A 19058-nucleotide genomic window follows, 5' to 3' on the forward strand; every position below is an offset into this window, starting at 1 on the left:
CATTGAATACACTTCCTGTTCTCAAGCATTGTGGGAACTGTATTTTTTAAAAGTTTGAGATTGGAGGAAAGGAGCGATGAAATCCATCAATATTGACTTTTTCATGTTTGTTTCTGACATTAACGGACTTTATAAATCCCTGGTTTAGAGGATATAGAAGATAAAAGTATCTTTTAAATAAAAAGTGCCCAGGAAAAAAACAAAATCCCACAAAATGTTCCACAGAGCCGATCATCAATCAGAACAGTAAGTTTTATTTATTGTTTCCAGCTGCACTGTATGCTATATGTTCACCTTGTACAAGAAACAAATACAAATACTCACACTAAAAACCAAACAATCTGCTAGCAGCCGTCTCTTGCTAACGTCGTGGGGCTAAAAGGGATGGCTGGCTGCGGTTCGCCAGAGGGCACGACGACGACCATGCCTCCGAGAGCCACAGCTGGCTTTCATTAGAGCAGGAAAACAAAAAAAAAAAAAAAAAGTACTAGAAGGAGGAGAGGGTGGGGTCGTTCACATAAGACTATGATTATAAGAACATTTAACAAGGCAATACAAATCTAACAGGACTGAAAACCTTAAACATCAAAAAACATACATTTGATATATAAAAAAAAAAAATACCACAATGGAGAAAGAGGTGGAGACATGAAAAAGCAATAATCCAGACTTTCTTTTCTGTTCAGATTTGGACATATTTGATTTTTTTTTTTTTTTTTTCCTGAGTCAACTGTTTCTTTCCTACCTCGCTAGCTGGTGCTGCAATGTACTATAGGTCCTTTGGGATGCGAACAGATAATATTTGGGGGCCAAATATTGTAGGTACCTCAGTTCAGCAGAGTTGGAAAACTTACAACAGCAATATTTAATTTGAGGTGACACACTCAACGCACAATATCTAACCGTGAATGTCCTCTTTTTTCTTTTTCCATCCTTTTTTTGGTCGAAAATGATCTTTTTTTTCAGGGGTTTTTTTTTTTCAGTTTTTTTTTTTTTTAACCTCATAAGCCAAAAAATTCCTCCTGGAAGTGTAAACCACACCTTCTGCCCCAACATCTCGTCTCTACATTCAGGGGCCACCGACCACGACGATTAGAAAAGAGCAAAGGTGGAGTCCAGGTTACTGATGCTGCTCGTTTGTCATCAGCTGACTCAACAAATCCATTCATTTTTCACACACTGAAGAACAGAAAAAAACAGATATTCACTTGCAACAGAAACACAGAATATAGGATAAACAGAAGAAGAAAAAAATAGAAAAAAAAATAATAACACAAGACACGTTTGCGCTGGAATGGGTGAAACTGACGATGAAGGAGAAGAATGGTAATCGGACGGATTGTTTTTGAAGTCACTGTCCCTTCAAACCAGGGAGGTCGGGTCAGATTTCCATCCTGCACGTGGATAATGTCAACGTGTCCCAGAAATCAGGAGGAATTCTCCCTGAAATATACTCAAAAATAAAGATAGAAACAAAAAAATACCACTGAATTCAATGAAGAACAGAAACAGATATGGGGGGAGCAAAGGTTTCAGATCTTCGGCGCGTGAGTTTGACGGTCAGTCCCATCTCAGTGTGGCAGCTCAGGTGTGTTTTAACATCCACTGTCCTCACTGTTGGGCTCAGTGGTTTCGTACAAACCACCGCCCGGCAGGCAGTCTGCTGGTAGGTTCAGATGGCTGAAGTCAAAGCGTACAGTCGGATGGTTGAGTTGGTAGGTTTGCTGGGTTTTTGTTTTTTGTTTTTTTTAATGTTTACATCGGTTTTAGCCCCCTTTAGCAGTCCTACGGCTCAGTCATGTGCTCTCTCATGGGGTCGCCATGTTTGGAGGGTTGGTTGGGGGAGGTGGCCTGTGACGGATGGGTACCGGGGGGCAGGGTGTGGGCGATGGGCACTCCCCCAGGCACCAACCCCTCCATCGGTCCGGGAATCCCACCGGGGGCGACACCCACCACGCCAGGAGGGAATCTGGAGATGGACAGGAAGTGATCAGCAAGCATGATAAAGAACAAAGGAAAACTGTTCAGCTGAGAGTAACTTTATTTAATTTAAAAGTAGCGGCTGACTATTGACATGGACTGAATGTACTAAAGTAGATTTATTCAAGTACCTAAGAGCATTTTAAGGTACTTGTACTCACATTTCCTGCTACTTTACATGATATTCTGGAGGAAAATATTGTACTTTTACTCAACTACATTTATTTAATGACTTCAGTTAGTGACATGGCCGATTGCATGCTGCATCAGAGTTGCAAGTTGGGATCCAATAGTCAGCCAGGCCAATAACTGATCGACCCATAGTATGCAGTCTAAGGATGTTAATGATTAATATGTTCTTGATTAAAATGTATTTACTGCCAATCAGAGATGGGCACAAATACATAAAAAAGGATCTGGTTACAAATGACAAATACTTGCTGATCAAATATAATAATATCAAAATGAAATAGAAACATACAAAATACATTCTATAAAGAACTGACATTCTTACATGTTAGCCATTTGGTGGCTTCAATATGGGTCAGATTTTGTTGGGATACGGACTGAAATCAGTAATAAATAAAGTAATAAATGATGATTGAATCTGTTTCATTTGTCTCTTAATGTATTCGGTATCAATCATAGATCATATCAGCGGTTAAAACAGTTTTCTAAAGGAAAAACAGCCGACATATTTCATATTAAAAGTGAGTAAATGACTGCTTAATTCGCTCCTACAGTCTATGGAATACATTAATACATTTACTTTAGATACATGAGATCATTTAATATCAGATAGTACCGTTCATATGGGTGACTTTCACTTTTACCAAAGTTATACTGTAACACAACAGTTTTTTAATTTTACTCACGTATGACTTTTGAGTTCTTTTTACAGCGTTGATTATCGATAAACTTGATCGAACACTTTTTTTTTCCCAAATGCAAATCGTTACTGTCTGAACTGAACTGCTAATTAAAAGTTTAGGGTTTAAGAAACTCTAAAACAACACAATTACACACAACAAATTAATTGCTAGATGTGCTTTTGGGGGACACAAATAAACAGTTTGTGCTCACTGAACATCATCACCTCTGTGAAACAACATTTAAAGAAATAATTCAAAAATGGCAGGAGCACTGCAGTATGGAGGCAGTAAATGAGAATGTCAGGAGTTCTACTTCAGTGTAAGAGAGGACTCTAAAGGGACATTCACCCAAATTACAAAAAGAAAAAGTGTTATTTCTCACTTATCATCTCTACGGTATTTACCCAGAGAGACAGTGGGCAGATTTCTGCTGACAAGTAAGTGTGATGGAGGTTAATGGAATATTCTCTTTCATGGAGAAAATACATTAGCTACATTCCATCTTTTCCCAGGAACAGCATCCCCGGTAAGTGAGAAAACAGATTTTTTTTTTAAATAGTTTGAGTGAACTGATAATTACAAGGAGCTGAAAGGGGAAAGTGTGAAGGAGAAACTCTTATCGCAAAGTTAAACAAACTGAAAATACCCCCATAACTGTTGCAAAAATGCAAATACAGAATAACGGCGACTTTATTCTACTTTATTATACTCGTGCATCATGTGTAAATATGGCCCACATTAGAGGGATCCCATGTCTTTTGTTTTCAGGGTGGTGGTGCCGGTGGTGCAGGTGGGGGTGGGTAGGGGGCGGCTGGAGGTACTGATGAGATGCTGGGTAGAGTAGAGTGGGTTCAGTTACAGGACATGTGAGTCAGAGTGTGAAGCAGGTTTCAATGGGAGCTGGTTTTTATTAATGATGTTGTTCATTCGCCCTGGCCTGTGGGCCAGCAGTGGTAGTATTCATTTACCTGGTTGAGAATTAGGTATATAATTTGTCCTGCATTCCCCCCGTTGCTATGGCCTGTACCATGGTTTGGTTCACTCGGCTGTGTGAGAGAAGCAGTTCATTCTGGTTGAGACAATAAACTGAACAAATTCATCTGGGCCAAGTTCTACGTATAAATACGCAACAGAAACTAGGGCCCAGCCTAATATTCAGGAAAAGAAAGTCAGAATTGTGAAACACATACATTTGAACATCTAGACTACCCCGCCCCCCCCATGTGTTAAGCCTCTTCTACTGCAGGTGTTGAGATGACACCGGTGCGATAAGAGCAGCCTCCCGTTCTCACGTAAATCCACCTCCTACCTGTAGGCGGCGCCGTTGATCTCAGGGTGAACTTGAGGCTGCTGCTGCTCCATCATCCCCCAGGGCGCCGAGGTGACAAAGAACTCTTTGTTGACGCAGTTTCGGAGGCTGTCGGGAATACGGCCTGTGTCGGGGGGGGGGACAAGATTGAACCCTGGTGAGCTGAGAAACCAAAACTCTGGAATGCACCCTGATCTAACGGCGTCTCCGTACCAGTGATGGCCCTGCGGATTTCTGTGGCGGCGGCCTCTCTCATCTCCAGTGACGCCTGCTCGCTGTACCAGGCGGTGTGGGGTGTGCAGATCAGGTTGGGGGCGTCTTTTAGAGGACCTAAAGAAAAACTGATCGACAGCAAAGGAAAGAAACGAGACAAACAAAGTGATTAAATTACACAGGCAGAGTTTATGTTAGCTGGCTTTCAGGATCACATGTAGCTGCCCAGAAGATAAAATAAATTGCGCCAAAGTGCAAGATATGTTGCCAAGACAACTTAAAGATAAAGTTCTATTATGCAAGATGCCGGCCAATATTTTTCTCTGCCTGGAAACAAACAAAAGCTGCATATTCCAGCAAGGTGTGCAGTTAATCGAACTCCGAAATGGCGGAGCAGATCTCTCTGGGCCAGTTTTTAAAAAATACACGGGTCGCAACAACACTGAGCGAGATCATACAGAAGTGTCAAGCTCTTGCTCCTCAAGAAATGGAAGGGGTGATAACAGCCAAAAACTGAAGTTTGTCACCAGTAAAACCATAGTTTTCTTATGATACGATGTGCTGAGTCGGGTCTTTGTGCCGGTTTTTGGACGCGCACATGAGGCAAAATACTCCTGTCACACACCTGAACTGAATCAGTGGCTAAAAGCTGTTTGTGTGATCATAACCACCTGAAAGGCTCTGACTCGTGGACGTCCAGCGCGGCTCCCCGTATCCTGCCTTCCTTCAGGGCCTGAGCCAGAGCCTTCTCATCCACCAGACCTCCTCGTGCTGAGTTGACCAGGAAAGCACCTTGACGCATCTGCACACACACAAACACACAAGCGGCGCAACATCGATTTTTATTCTCCTCAATAACGATCCGCGCGCCCGGAGCTGCTGTTATTGGCTCAGTGCTGCGTGGGAGGACTTGTTCTTTTGGAAAAACAACCCAACACTGGGGGAAAACAAATGCTTTTCAAATACAGAGCGACAAGCTAACAAAAGGCTTATCAAAGTGTCCAAATGACACTAATCCCTCCATCTACACAGAAGCTCGTCAGGGTTTAGAAGAAACAAGCCAGGAGGAGATGATGCAGATGAACGTACATTGTATTTATTGTTTAAGTTTTGAAGCAGCTGTCAGTTTCAGCTGCACCTGGTTCAAATAGTTATTCTAACCAAGCCTGCAGTTAGATTTATGTCCTCCAGGTGGCAGCAGTGATCAGGAGAGCACAGAGAGAGCAGCCTCCAAATGTTTCTTGTATTCATCATGTTAGTGGGAACACAAAAATCTGCTCAGACAGACACGTCACGAAGACTCACCTCTCGTTTGGAGACAAAAGCTGGTCCGTAAACCATTGACCATTAAAGCACATGCTGCGGTTAGCCTAGCTGCTGATTCACCGTGCCTGGTCTGGCAGCCCACTCAGCTGGCATCTGTGACTTGGCTGGTCAGTAGCATTCCTTGGCTCGTCAGCGGCTGCGTTATTGGCAGCTCACAATAGGTGTGGCGTGCTGCTCAGACTGTGCACATCCATAAACAAATCGTGGACTTTGAAAAAAAAAAAATACAGTGTGCTGGATTACACTGCAGGGAAAATGTGTAAATGTACACTGTCTTTCTGCTGAGAGAACATCATTTTTACGGTTTTCTGATATCAGAATGTTAGATCAATCTGCAGCGATTCTCCAAACGCCAGTGTGTCTCCGCATGTGCCTGCTCCGAGTACCTCGCCACTGATTAAAAGGTTATTTAAACAGCCTCTAACTGGACGCTGCCAACAAAGGAGCACCGGCAGCCAAGGAATGTCAGCAGCCAGCCAAGTCAGCTGCCAGTCTGCAGGGTTAAAGCTCTGCTACAAACCTTCAGAGATCATTAGCTTAGTGAGGACTTTGTGCAGCCAGCGAGAAGGAGCGCCAGCCAATCAGGGTTTATCAGTTTTCTCCTCCGCGTGAGAAAGTACAATCTTTTATCTTCCGTCACCTGAGGCCCGTTAGGAGACACGTGCAACTGCTTTTCCCCACCTGTTTGATGGTGAAGTCGTTGATGAGGTGGTGGTTGTGTTCGTTAAGGTTGCAGTGCAGGGACACGCAGTCGCTCTGGTAGAGCAGGTCCTGGAGCGTGTAGACCCGCTGGACGCCGAGCGAGCGCTCCAGGCCGTCCTGGAGGTAGGGGTCGTAGAAGATGACGTTGAAGCCGAACGCCTTAGCCCGCATCGCTACCGCCTGGCCTGAGCGACCTGCGGGGAGGACGAGAAGATGCCGTTCAGATTCTAGAAGCTTAGTTTGAACGTTTAGACTTCCGACAGTGGATCCATCTCTCAGTTATTGAGCTGGATACATTTTTTTAAAGTCATGATTCCATCCAAAGTACACTGAACCTTCAGTGCCAGGAACTACTTTGCAAGGAACTCGAAAGTTCTTCCAGCCGGTTATTGTCTGTGTTTCCCACAGAACTTACGACTGCATAGCTTTATTTATTGCGACATCAAAGATGAAAACTGGCGTAACAAAAAAAGAATAACAAAAAAGAACGGCAGACAAAAGAGACAGTTTTAGTAAGGCTCAAATGCCGTCTGTGTAATCCAGTCAAATGTTGGTGGTGAGAATACAACTAGTCAAAACTATATATATGCATGTGCAGATAAAAGTGAAATGAAATGTGTTGCATTATTTTCAAGGGGACCGAAAAAATTCACAAAATAAAAAGTCAGATGTGTCACGGAAAGAACAGACGCTGGATGGTTGGAAACTTTCAAGGCTCACATAGTGTCAGATTAACAAAGAGTGACCAAACTCTCTGAAGTGAGATACGTTTTGCATATTAGCATGCGGGAGATGAACACTGTGCTCTTGTCCGGCCTTTTGCTCGGTCGCTCTCTGGTTTCTTCTGTTCCGCTGCCATGATGTCTACTGAGAATACTGAGCTAGTTTCTTCTTATTCATAGCTGAAGATACACATAGTTTGTGGTGTGTGATGTGATGCGCTCTTATCACGGAGGATCGTACCAGTTAAAAAGTCAAATAGTGCAAGAACAGGCGTTCGCACTCCATCCTCTGTACCATCAGGTTCATTTTGAAGCTGTCATTTGACGGTAAAATGTTGCATAATGTTTCCTGCTAACTCTCCAAAGTAATAAGCGGGTCAAAGTTTGGATATTCATTCTGAAATTTTGCCTGAAGCACAAACGCTCCCCTCATTAACTCTCCACTCTGACGAACACAGTTTTGACTCGCTAAACGTTCAAATGACCGCAAAGAAGAGTCTCACCGAACCCGATGAGGCCGAGCGTCTCCCCTCGGATCCTGGCCGCCCCCGACGCCACCTCCCGGATCTGCTCCACGCTCTGGACCCGCGTGCCCTCCCGGAGAGCCTGGTACAGCCAGGTGTTTCGCCGGTACAGGTTGAGGATGTGACAGAGCGTTGAGTCGGCCGTTTCTTCTACGGCTGCTGAGGGAATGTTACATACGGCGATGCCTGGGAGGGAAAGATTAAGGAACAGTGAAGCTCAAACGACGACAATATAAATACTTCAAATGACAATTAGCATAACTGCTTCACAGGTTTAGCGGATATAACAGTTGGTTGTAATTACTGTGACTGTTTTGAAGAGAGATAAATCCGTTTTGCAAAAGAATTCACAAAATACGACAGGAAATGTATTTTCTTTACGACCTTCTACAAAATAACACTGAACAGTGAAGGATAAGATGATAATTAGAACCGCTAATTAGCGCCAATGAAAAGAACGTTTCTCAAAAATAGAATCCCTGTCAGTGCAGCGAGATGTATCACCACAAACGACAATAATTAGGATATCACACTAAATCCTGCTCTCGTACCAAGCATATGCCGAGGGGGCCGAATGGGAATCTGAGGGAGAGTTTTATATCAGTCGGAGCATCTGCTCTGCATATTCAATCACTCCCATTACATATTCTGTTTACAGTATGTAATCATTCCTGTTACATATGCTGTTTTTGTTAAGTCAATATAGCAGGCAGAGTTTGGTTTGGCCCCCATCCAACGGGCACCCATAATGCATCATTTCTGTTTTTGTTGATGTGTTCTGCAGTTCCCTCTCATGTGCTGGTGAATGATGGAGCCGTATGTGCAGATATGACCCCTCCTCATTCATTACTCTGAGCGTATGATGACTGAGCAACCTCTCGTTTTGTTTTTTTTTATCCATCTCCCTCCTCTTTCATCCGCATCCGTCCCTCAGTCTCACCGAGCTCCCCGGCGGCCTTGATGTCGATGTTGTCGTAGCCGCTGCCGATGCGGATAATGATGCGCAGCGCCTTGAACTTCTCCAGGTCCTCTCTGGTCAGGGTGATGGTGTGGTACATCATGGCCCCTACCGCCTCGTTCAGCACCTGAGGGACAGTACAAGAGGACGAACCGTCATCATTGCCGTCCTCAGCAAGCATTAGCAGCTTTGGAGGTAAAAGAGATTTGAATCTGTTAATCAATATCATCCCCCGCGTTCGTATTCAGATGGCTCCTCCACAACATTATGCATGAGCAACTTCTCGAGGCCGACATGAATAAGAAATGATTTTCCGGGATCTGAGTTTATGTCCACAATTCATCGTCTAAATGCAAATTGATTGTTTATGTGTGCTCTAAAAAAAAAAAAGAAAAAAAAGAAATACGAGTGGCTGTCTTGTGTGTTTATAATGAGCGCTTGCCACAGCTGGTCTTCGTCACAATCAATTCATTCAGACTGTATGCAAACAAGGTTGGAGTGGATGCAGGCAGGAGCATAAAGTGGGCTGACAGCCCCTGAGAAAGCACTGGGTGAGCGAGTAGCTGCTGCGAGCTGCTAAGTAACAGGTTTAAATTCACAACCCGCTAACTGAATTAACCTAATCCAGCCAGATTAGCATAGCCATGGATTTCCATATACCATTTTTTTATTGGGAGCTAGCTGTAGCGGGAGCTGGATGCTAAATTCAAGGTTAAAGCTCTCCTCGTGCATTAATCTCATTACTCGGGCGAGGCAGGCAGGCCGGCCGGCAGCAGGCTTGGCTGGAGACGACGCTGGAAAAATGACACACAGTCACAGCGGACTGGTAAAGGAACAGGAAACATAAGCTGAGAGCAAGTTTACATGAAGTGGAAAAAGTGAGCTAATGGGTTTTCGTATTGTGTTAATTAGTTTTAAGCCGTCTGCAGTTTGAGCTGGCAGTGCACGTGGCACCATCGCTCTGTGCTGAAACCGGGCCGTTACCTGCAGCAAGCAATCATGAATATTGCAGAAGCGCGTAAAAGGCCTTGACACGGCAGCTCACTAAGCTCATTCTATACATGTGAAATGACGCACAAGAAAGGAATAGTTGAGCCCGTGAAACCAAAGGTTATTATTATCTTTGTTAAGGAGGTTATGTTTTCACCCGCGTCAGTCTGTTGGTTTGTCAGCAGGATTACACAAAAACTACCGAGTGAATTTCAAGAATTCTTAACCGACTTTCTCCGACACTGCGAGATATTTTTGTTCCCTCTTTTGTTTAATTTTTGTTTCTCAGGGAATAAAATGGATCTTGATGACTTAAATCGGCCATATTTAGGCGGCTGCCAACTATGCGCGAGTACAGTTTGATGCAGAGGGAAGCGTGCATCACGACTGAGCGAGCTAAAGCTACAGCTCAGCCCAGAGGGAGTCACGAGAGGAGACGGCATTATTCCACTCACAAAATCAGCTTTTTATCCCATCTGAAGCACATGAATGGGACTCTGGACCAGTTCATATCAGGGGGAACTCACCACTAACAGCTCCTTTTGTAGACAGTTAAGAAAATGGCTTAGTAACCAATTAAATCTGCCTAATTTGTCAAATATCAATATGCAACTTGTCCACAACTAAACTGCTGCTGTTGCTTAACATTAATTTGTCTTAATGCATGTCCTGTTTCTAAAATCAGTCTCTTTTCATGGTTCTCTTGCTCTCATCTGTTTCTGCTTATGTCTGTTCTTGCGTAGCTGTTCTGTAACTTCTATCTTCGACTGCTTGTGTTTGGTTGTTGTTGAATCCCGCTGAGCAAAATCAAATCCAGTGGAGAGCCACAGCTGAAGTTTACGTGACTTCTTTGCAACGTTCGGCAACATCCCTGGTTAGAAATTAAAGAGAGCTACTCATCATTTTTTATTAAACCCCATCTCTGGTCATCCAGCTTTCATCAAGTAGGGTAATAATCCAAGGTTGGACGACCACAACAAAGTATTTAATAATTATAATTCAACACTAAACTTCTGGATGTGTTTTTGCTCAGCGGGATTGTTTGTCTTTGCTTCACTGCTCCGCTTTCACTGCCGCCTGTGTTTGAAAAATAACCTCTTGGCTAATTCTGGCATGTTTCCAGTAATGTTCATTAATATGTCCCGTCCCCGAGAAACAAACTGGACGAATAAACAAAAAATAAAGGACGCATTTAAAGCCTACATAAGACTGCTCACAGCAGGTCTGTAGATGAGAAAGAGACACTGATGTTCAGCTTTTCAGGCACCACGAGTCGAGTGGCATCTAGTTCCATTATATTCAAGAGAGGGCAGACATCTCCACAGCTGATGTCTCCAAAACTCAGCAGCTCGAACCAAAAAGAAAAAACAAAACCAAATGGATATATGGCACTAAAAGTAAGAGGAACAATATGTAGTCTAGACTTTGGGGTAAAGTTTACTCATAAATTTAATATTATTCTCAACACTGGAGTGGTTGAAGTGCATAATCCATCATCACAGTGTGTCTGGACTGCTTCCAGCAGAGGATCGCAGTTTAATATCATCTCTCTCGCTTTCTCTCTCTCTCAGCATTTCCTGTCTATCACTCCACTGTCAGCTATCACACAAAAGCACCAAAAATATTCAACGAAAAAAAATAATAAAACAATAAAATCCAAACACATCATGGTTTTTGTGCTGTAATGCTTCATTGCTCTTGAAACGCTCTTTTGTCCTGACTGAAGTGTTTTCAACACGAGCCAGACACACTTTATTTTTCCTCGATAACATTCCCGCCCGTGGTTGATATTATTTGCGCGCCACAAAAGCCGCACTCGGATATAAACAGCGGTTAGTGATACAGCAGCGTCAGAGACACTCGAGGAATGCACCGTTTTATTTTTATCCTCTGAAACTCAAAAAGTCTTCTGCTTCTTTCCAAGGACGGCGTCGTGTTAGCTGACAGAGGACGAGTGCTTTCTAGTAAATGCCTTTTGACGTGTGCTCGGCGGGGCCACGTCAGCTTTGCAGGTCACTGGCGACTGGTGCTGAGAGCACGAGAGCGACAGCGTACAGATCCTCCTAATCACTGCATCTGCTCACTCTCAGCCAGAGCCGGCAAACAGAACAGCAGCGCGCCTCGATCTGTGTTTGCCTGACTCGGCGTGGCGAGTTTGTTTAGATACTCGTGTGTGAACAGTACTTCACTGCTGAAAGTTGTGGTGAGGTAGCTGGCAAGTGTGTGTGCAAGTGTGTGTGTGTGTGTGTGTGGAGTGCCCCATCTGTACCCTCTGCTGTGCAGTTATAGTTGTGGGAACGCTGCCAACGTCTATTCTCCCAGATGGGTCCTCAGTATGTGTAATGTGCAACTATGAGAACATCTTTCTGGACGGCTTGTGTTTGTGTGCATATGAGAATGTGTGTGTGTGTGTGTGTGAACTAGGAATCCAAGGAAAAGACCAGAAAAATATGGCGAGAAAAGACCAAGAATTTGAGAATTTATTTCCATTAAAACAGACTTTTTTTTTCTTTTGAGGACTGAACACAAGCCAACACCTTCACTGAAACAGATATAACATGAGGTGGAATCCTCTCTGCTCTCTGCTGGGCTGTAAAGACAGAAAACCCTCCAGCTCAGATCGGTAAACTGCAAACGGACTGGCTCCAGTGTACAGGCGGTAAAATAAGACAAATGTTTCAACCACTCCGGCTCGGGACAATTATACTGTGTTTCTATTACCGGCCTCCTCCTCCTCCTCCTCCTCCTTATTTAACAAAGCAGCACTTCAGCACCCAGTGGGATTAGAGTCAGTGATGAAACCATTACAGTTGAACTGGGAGAGTGGAACAAGCCAGTGGGCTGAAATATTATTAAAACATTACAGAGGAGGAGACGCAGACGGAGGCAAGACAGGATTCTTCTGCACTCGACTGAAGGCAAATTATTCAAGATTCATATTCAAAGTTCACACTGGTGCCAGTACCAACGTGTGTGTGTGTGTGTGTGTGTGTGTGTGTGTGTGTGTGTGTGTGTGTGTGTGTGTGAGATAGTAACTGCAGACTCTGGCACAGTTATCAGCGCTACAGCAAGCAGCTCAGTCTGTGTAACATCATGCGGGTTGACCTATTCTGACACGTGTGTGTTAAACCTGCCTCACTTCCTGTTTGCGCGTCTTCGCTGTCCGTCACATTCTTTTTGTAATCGTCTGCATAACCGACATATGATTATAATGTGGAGGAAGAGTGTGGTTCAAAAAAAAAAAAAAAAAGTGCTGCATATAAGAGTGTATGTTTTCACCAGGCTCAGTCCGTGTGTTTATCGGATGGTTTTGTCAACAGGATCACACATAAAACCACCCAACAGTCCCAGAATAGACCATATTTACTCCTGGTGCAGATCCAGTGACAGAGGATTCTTCTTTAACATTGCAAGATTTTTGACAATTTCATTCATTTCTCAGGGAATGATGTGTGAACGTTAATAAACAAGAGAAGAACGAGAATTTAAAAAGGCGTATTAAGGTGGCTGGTATCTTATTAACTGTTACTTTGTTTTAAATTCTGGGCATTTACACTTTTAAATGAATCAATTAAGTTTCATATTTATTTCCAGCCGTTTTACTTGATTGTACATCTTTTGGAAAAGCATTATGTGACTTGCCTCTGAAGCGTGCTATTTAAATAATAATTATGCGGCCAAAGTTCTCTTCACAGGCAAATCGCTCTTTAAACAAGATGGTAAATTAATCTTGAATATATAATATTCTTTCCCAGATTTGAGAGGTTAGTTATGAATATTATAACAGCTGCGATGTCTTCAGGACAGAGAGGACGTCTGTATGTGACTGCAGTTGCCCTTTCACACAAAAAACACCTGGCTTTTGTTTTCAGCGTCAATGTTTGTAATCGGCATTCACTGCCACATCAGTCGACTCTGCGACAGATATTTATCCACTCAGCTCTGATCGGCTGTGATGAAAACACCCAGGTGAACGCGTCAGCTGATACGATGTGTTGAAGTTAGGGACTCCTACATCTGTATCTTTACAGGCAGCACTCATACATCGCACCGTCAGCCTCCGATCAGTACTGAATACTGCATGAGCACCTCAGCAGAGATGAGAAACAAGTGAGACAACTTCCTTAATAAGCTCAATGTGTCTAATTCAGAATGTTATCGACTAAGACATTTTAAACCATGTTTTAACGTCTTCTGGATGTAGTCTGCTGCCAGTTCATTACTAAGGATTGGCCTAATTGCTGAAGTAGTAAACTAGGTTTCATTACGTTTTCTACTGATGTGACGGATTGTTTTCCAGTAACACACATTGATCAGGTTTATTTCAGTGGGAGCAGTTGTATAAACGCAACACTACTTGTGATCCATACGGACTGAGGTGTAAGCTTCCCCGTCGATCCACACACGACTGTGAAGCACAGCCGCTCGTCTGATATCGCTCAATCATTAAACCTTTAACATCAGGACAGTCAGTCAATGCTATACGACTGTAGGAGATTTTAGAAAAAAGCAGCATGATTCATGAAGCTATTATCCAATATGTGAAGTTGCTCCATCAGCTGACACATCGTGGCTTTAATTCATCGTTTATCTTCACTTTTTTTTTTTTTTTTTTTTTTATGTGTTTTTCTTGGCTGAGTGGCGAGGCAGATTTTGAAACGTATCCACTCCAGACTTAATGTCTATACGCTCCAGATTGCTTGAAGCAGCATAAAATTGACAGCAAATCAACAAGAGCTAATTAAAGTTAATTACATACATAAACTAAGGCTGCTAAAATGGGCTTATAAATAAGGGGCCTTTAGTGGTGAACACTCAAGATTTGGACAAGGAGAGAAAATACCGCAGGAGCTGGATGAGCAGGTAACTGTTTAACTAAAAGTAGAGATATAAATATAATTAGAGTAATGAAACTTTCCAGCAGTAGGAATTTATGGCATTTTGTACCTTTTCGTGTATCTCCTGTGTGGACTGGGCGTCGCAGAAAGCCACGGTGGCCAGATCTTTGAGGATGGGCATCTCCACGGTGCAGTCGCGCCCATCCAGCAGCGCCACCAGGGGGCGCGGGTGCATAGGCCCATTCATAATCTGGGGCCGAATACCTGCAGAGAGACACACGGAGAGAGACGAGGAGAGGGAGTTAATTATTTATGTCTGGCACACACAGTCAAGTGAGCTGCACGAGAAGCAGTAAAATGTAGGAAAGGCACCCGACAGCAGGAAGTGTTTGCACAGGCCGGGACCGTGTGTGTTCTGTCCGTGTGATGGGACACACACACACACACACACACACACACACACACACACAACTGCACACACCTGACCGCCTGTAGTCCCTCGACTTCAAACCACTATCATCATCTCCCTTACCTGGCAACACTGGTCGATATCACACACACACACACACACACACACACACACACACACACACACACACACACTATGCTGGCGATATGAATACCCCCCTCTCTGGCTGTTATCCACACTGTTACCAGGCAACAGGTCCTTTCACCCCATGAGGTCATCACCTCCATTATTATCACCATACAGAAGCCGGCAGGCCTTCAGTGTGTGCTCCTCTGTGTGTGTGCATGTGTGTGTGTGTGTGCTCCTTGTGCAGTTTACAACCCTAAACACACAATACGTAACACTGCTGCATGACGTTGTCTGAAAGCAACCAGAGCTTTGTTTTATGTATTCACTGTTGTTGTGTTCTGACATTATGATGTTTTCAACAACGTTCAAACTCAGAGAAATCTGTGATTTTATTCAAGGTGTTACACTTTCACTGGGTCGCCTGCTCCTGTCACCTCTGAGAGAGAGTCAGGGAGGAGGCTGGCAAATGTGACTGAACATAACATGAGTACAAACTGTTTCATCTGTGAGCATTTCAGCCTGAGTCACAGGTGAAACAAGGAAAACACCAGATCAGAGTTTCTAAATTTTTTACACTGTCTACTGAAATATCCTCCTCCTGTTGTGGACTTGTGCTCCTAACAATTCCTGTTTGGAAAGATTTCCTTTTTCCCTTCGCTTGCTATCCCGCCATCACAGTTTGGGTGCAGCTTGTAATTAATCATGGATGGTTCGCCCACGTAATGTGCATGAACGTGACGTAGTCGCGGGCGAAACAAAAAGACTAAACTTGTGTTAATATATGTTTCAGTCTAAATATTTTCCCTCAAAAATTCTGTGGTATTTGATAATATTATATTTAGAGCCTTTAAAATCACTTATTTCATTTTATTGCTCATTCAGGATTATTCATTTTCATTGGCAATGGTGGTTATTTAACGATGAAGACAACTCCCATCTTCATTTACTTTCATAACAGACACAGAAAAGCAGCCAAGCTTTTCCATTTCACTTTGATAAACTACTGGACCGATTCATCGATTATCAAAATATTTGGCAACCTATTTCCCTTTGATCCAATTCTCTATTAATCGTCTGATCGATGCGGTTGTGTCCGACATCGATTAAAATCCACATGTAACCACATTCAAACTTGTGGTCGTTTCCGTGTTTGAGCTCTTTTGGAGTTTCTGTTTTCCTCCCTCACCTTGATGTTGAGCTGTGATAGGATTTACCCCCTCAGGGAGAAAAGTGGCAAAAAAAAAAAAAACTGCTGGAAATTACAAATGTGCCAGCACTGATAAACTCTTTCAAAGGACTGACTGAATCAGCCAAAAATCTGCCAGAGTGCGCCGAACAACTCACTTCCCCCGAAATCGACGTGCTGTTTAAAACAGTGTAACGTGGAGGGGGAAAGAACCGACAGTGTGGACCCAAATTCCACCGAAAAAAGGGACAAAAAAAAAAGAGGAAAAAAGGAAAAAGAGGAGGGGTCCACACACCACCACTCTCTGGCTCCCTGCTGCCTGTTGTCATGGTGATTAGAGGATTTGGGCAGGATTATGAAATATTTTATTTAGTGACATCTGCGCTGCTGGAGAGGACATCCAAGCCTGCTCGCTCTGTGTCCGCCTCTCCAACGCCGCCAGATTCGGGGGAAAGCAAGGACAGTGTTTGTGACCTACGCGGCTACGACATGCTAACATATTGTACATTAAACAGATCATGTGTGTGTGAGTGTGTGTGTAACAGACGCGACAACAAAAATGTAAATGCTGTATTTTAGTATTTTTTTTCTTGATTTATTTGGGCTTCAGCTCTGCACCAGGAGGCCCGTTTTCTGTTCTGCATTATGGAACGGGTTGCATTGATTATTGATCCAAGTTTGAGGAAGATGGTGCATCTTCTCTGGTGCCACGCTGCAATTTAAGGGCCATGAAAACCCATTTCCTCAATCAGCCTGTTTATATGAGTGATGTTATCCTACCTATCCTGAATGCAAACCTCTCTGCCACGGTTTTCTACAGACGTCTATATTTGTGTCTCTCTATGCACTTCTCACTGGTATAAGAACATATGTCCAGAATCAGGCTAACATTGAAATCTAAATGTGACGGCAGCTGCTGGATTTGCTTGTCTTCGTTGCCAGGCCACCGAAAAAAAAGAAGAAAAAGAAAGAAAGAAAACTAAAATGTGATCACACCACACCCACACAGTCCTGATGAAGCAGATTAGCGGAGATTTTGAGTGCTAAAACTCTTCAGAAATAAATACCAGTGCTGGTGTTTTACTTGGTGGCTCATTCAGTCACGAATGCTTCACTCTTCTCCTCGCGTTCCACGTCGAGTTTTAAGGCACTAACTGCTCTTTGTGCGAACTCCTAGTCAAATGACAGCGAGCAAAACTTAACCATTTTCGAAAAAAAATAAAAAGATTCTCCATGAAATGTTATAGAAAATGTAGATTTGCATCAGGTCCGCACACATCTCTGCGGCGCCGCGTGTTCTGAAGATAAGCAGCGCCAAAGCGGGAACAAAAAAAAAAAAGCACAGGCTGGAAATTATGCAGTCTTTGATGCCTTCACACACAAATCTGCACACACAGACACACACACAACACATTTGGACTAACAGACTACCTGTGCTAAAGCTGTCAGAGAGAACTGGAAACAGGGGATTAATTAAAAACAAGAGCTCAGCAGTATGTCATTAATATCACAGCTTTGACAAACTGACTGGATTTTCTGGTGTTAATTCATCTAATAACTGGTGGCGTTCTCTCTCACTGTGTCTTTCTCTGTTCCCATCAAACCGCAGAGGGAGGCGAAACACATTCAGACATCTGAGAGGCGAGAAGAACTCAAGTGTGTGTCAAAAACTCCGTGCGGAGCAGAGGTGACGTGGTGAGGAGGAGGGCTGACCGCTCGGGGAGCTGAAGATGAAGAACCGAGAGAGGAAAGGAGCAGTGAGAAGCAGGAGGAGGAGGAGGAGGAGGAGGAGGAGGAGGAGGAGGAGGAGGAGGAGGACGACTGTCTCAAATGTCTCAAAGGATGACTTGTAAGACACTATTGATCACATTTTTCTGGACGGGCCTTGAAAGGGAAACTCCATCACACACGAGGTTCGGTTGGAGCAGCACACAGCCTGTGAAATCTGCTGCGTCGAGTCTCCTGTGAGCTTTCCCAAGTTGTAAACAAAAAAATAACCCTGATGATGTCATCAGAGTTATTCCTGCTGCCGCTGGTGAGTGGACAGTTTTAAGAGAAAAGCCTGGATGTGTGGAGCCTGCAAGATGTCTAATGAAAGAAGCTACTGCACTGCATGATGAGAAATGTAGTTCATAATGTTTGTGACGCTATGTGCTTAAAAATCTTGGCCTGGGTGTCTTTCTCAGATTTTCATCTTTAAATCGGTGATTTTTTTTTGTAGAAATCACTCTGATTGGCTGTTCAGCTGAGCGAATCAGTGCACGAGAAGAGAAAGGGAAAAAGAAAAGGGAGCCTGTTGCTGTAGGATCCATCATTTCAGCCATCTACTGCAGTTTCTTCTTATCTTTCACTTCCGCCTCTTCGCCAGGGCCATTCGCAACCCCCTATCAGACACATTATTGATTAGAAGAGGCAGTAATAGTGAGAGTGTTGTGTTATTTCCTCCATGTGCAGCTTTTTGCCAAGACACAGGAGACGCAACAGTCGGCCTTCGTCGCCACTAGTTCCTTTTTAGCGGTTTTGTGCGTCTGGGCCTCATCAAGACAACAACTGAGCAGACCTTGATTGTGGAAAAGTGTTTAGAGTCCTCTGTTTTGAGGTGCTGTTGATCTGTAAGTCTCATTTCCAGGTCGTCAAACACCGACACTTCTGTTGGTGGACGGCCCGACCTGCCATCCAACAGCGTCAGTGTTTGACGACCTGGGAATGAGACTCAACAATCCATTTTTTTGGCTCTCTGCAGCTTCAGTCGTCACTTGATGCTTATCTTAATGAAATTATATTCTGTTAGTTACTTTTGGCTTTTCCTCCGCATACTTTTGTTATAGCTTTGCTTTCAAATTTTATGTTTGCGCACTTTGTCTCAGTTCCTTGTCTTTACGAGGTGAGAGCTTTATGAC

General features: G+C 43.6%; 1 protein-coding gene across 3 annotated transcripts in view; it reads right to left on the bottom strand.

Moving 5' to 3' along the window:
• Positions 1-233: 233 nt before the first annotated feature.
• Positions 234-19058, bottom strand: part of LOC119033250 (C-terminal-binding protein 2-like) — a 71178-nt gene continuing 52353 nt past the window's right edge. For 2 of the 3 annotated variants that reach the window (XM_037123101.1, XM_037123102.1), the window contains 8 exons: positions 14544-14698; positions 8589-8733; positions 7628-7834; positions 6382-6596; positions 5046-5176; positions 4375-4502; positions 4162-4285; positions 234-1969 (listed from right to left, as the gene is read on the bottom strand). In XM_037123101.1, coding sequence (XP_036978996.1) covers positions 1786-1969; positions 4162-4285; positions 4375-4502; positions 5046-5176; positions 6382-6596; positions 7628-7834; positions 8589-8733; positions 14544-14698 — 1289 coding nt within the window. In that variant the 3' untranslated portion in view covers positions 234-1785. Of the gene's footprint in view, positions 1970-3820; positions 3899-4161; positions 4286-4374; positions 4503-5045; positions 5177-6381; positions 6597-7627; positions 7835-8588; positions 8734-14543; positions 14699-19058 lie in introns of all 3 variants that reach the window. The other variant, XM_037123104.1, reaches the window with a different exon arrangement.

Source organism: Acanthopagrus latus, chromosome 15 (assembly GCF_904848185.1).
Source record: "Acanthopagrus latus isolate v.2019 chromosome 15, fAcaLat1.1, whole genome shotgun sequence".
Classification (NCBI taxonomy): domain Eukaryota; kingdom Metazoa; phylum Chordata; class Actinopteri; order Spariformes; family Sparidae; genus Acanthopagrus; species Acanthopagrus latus.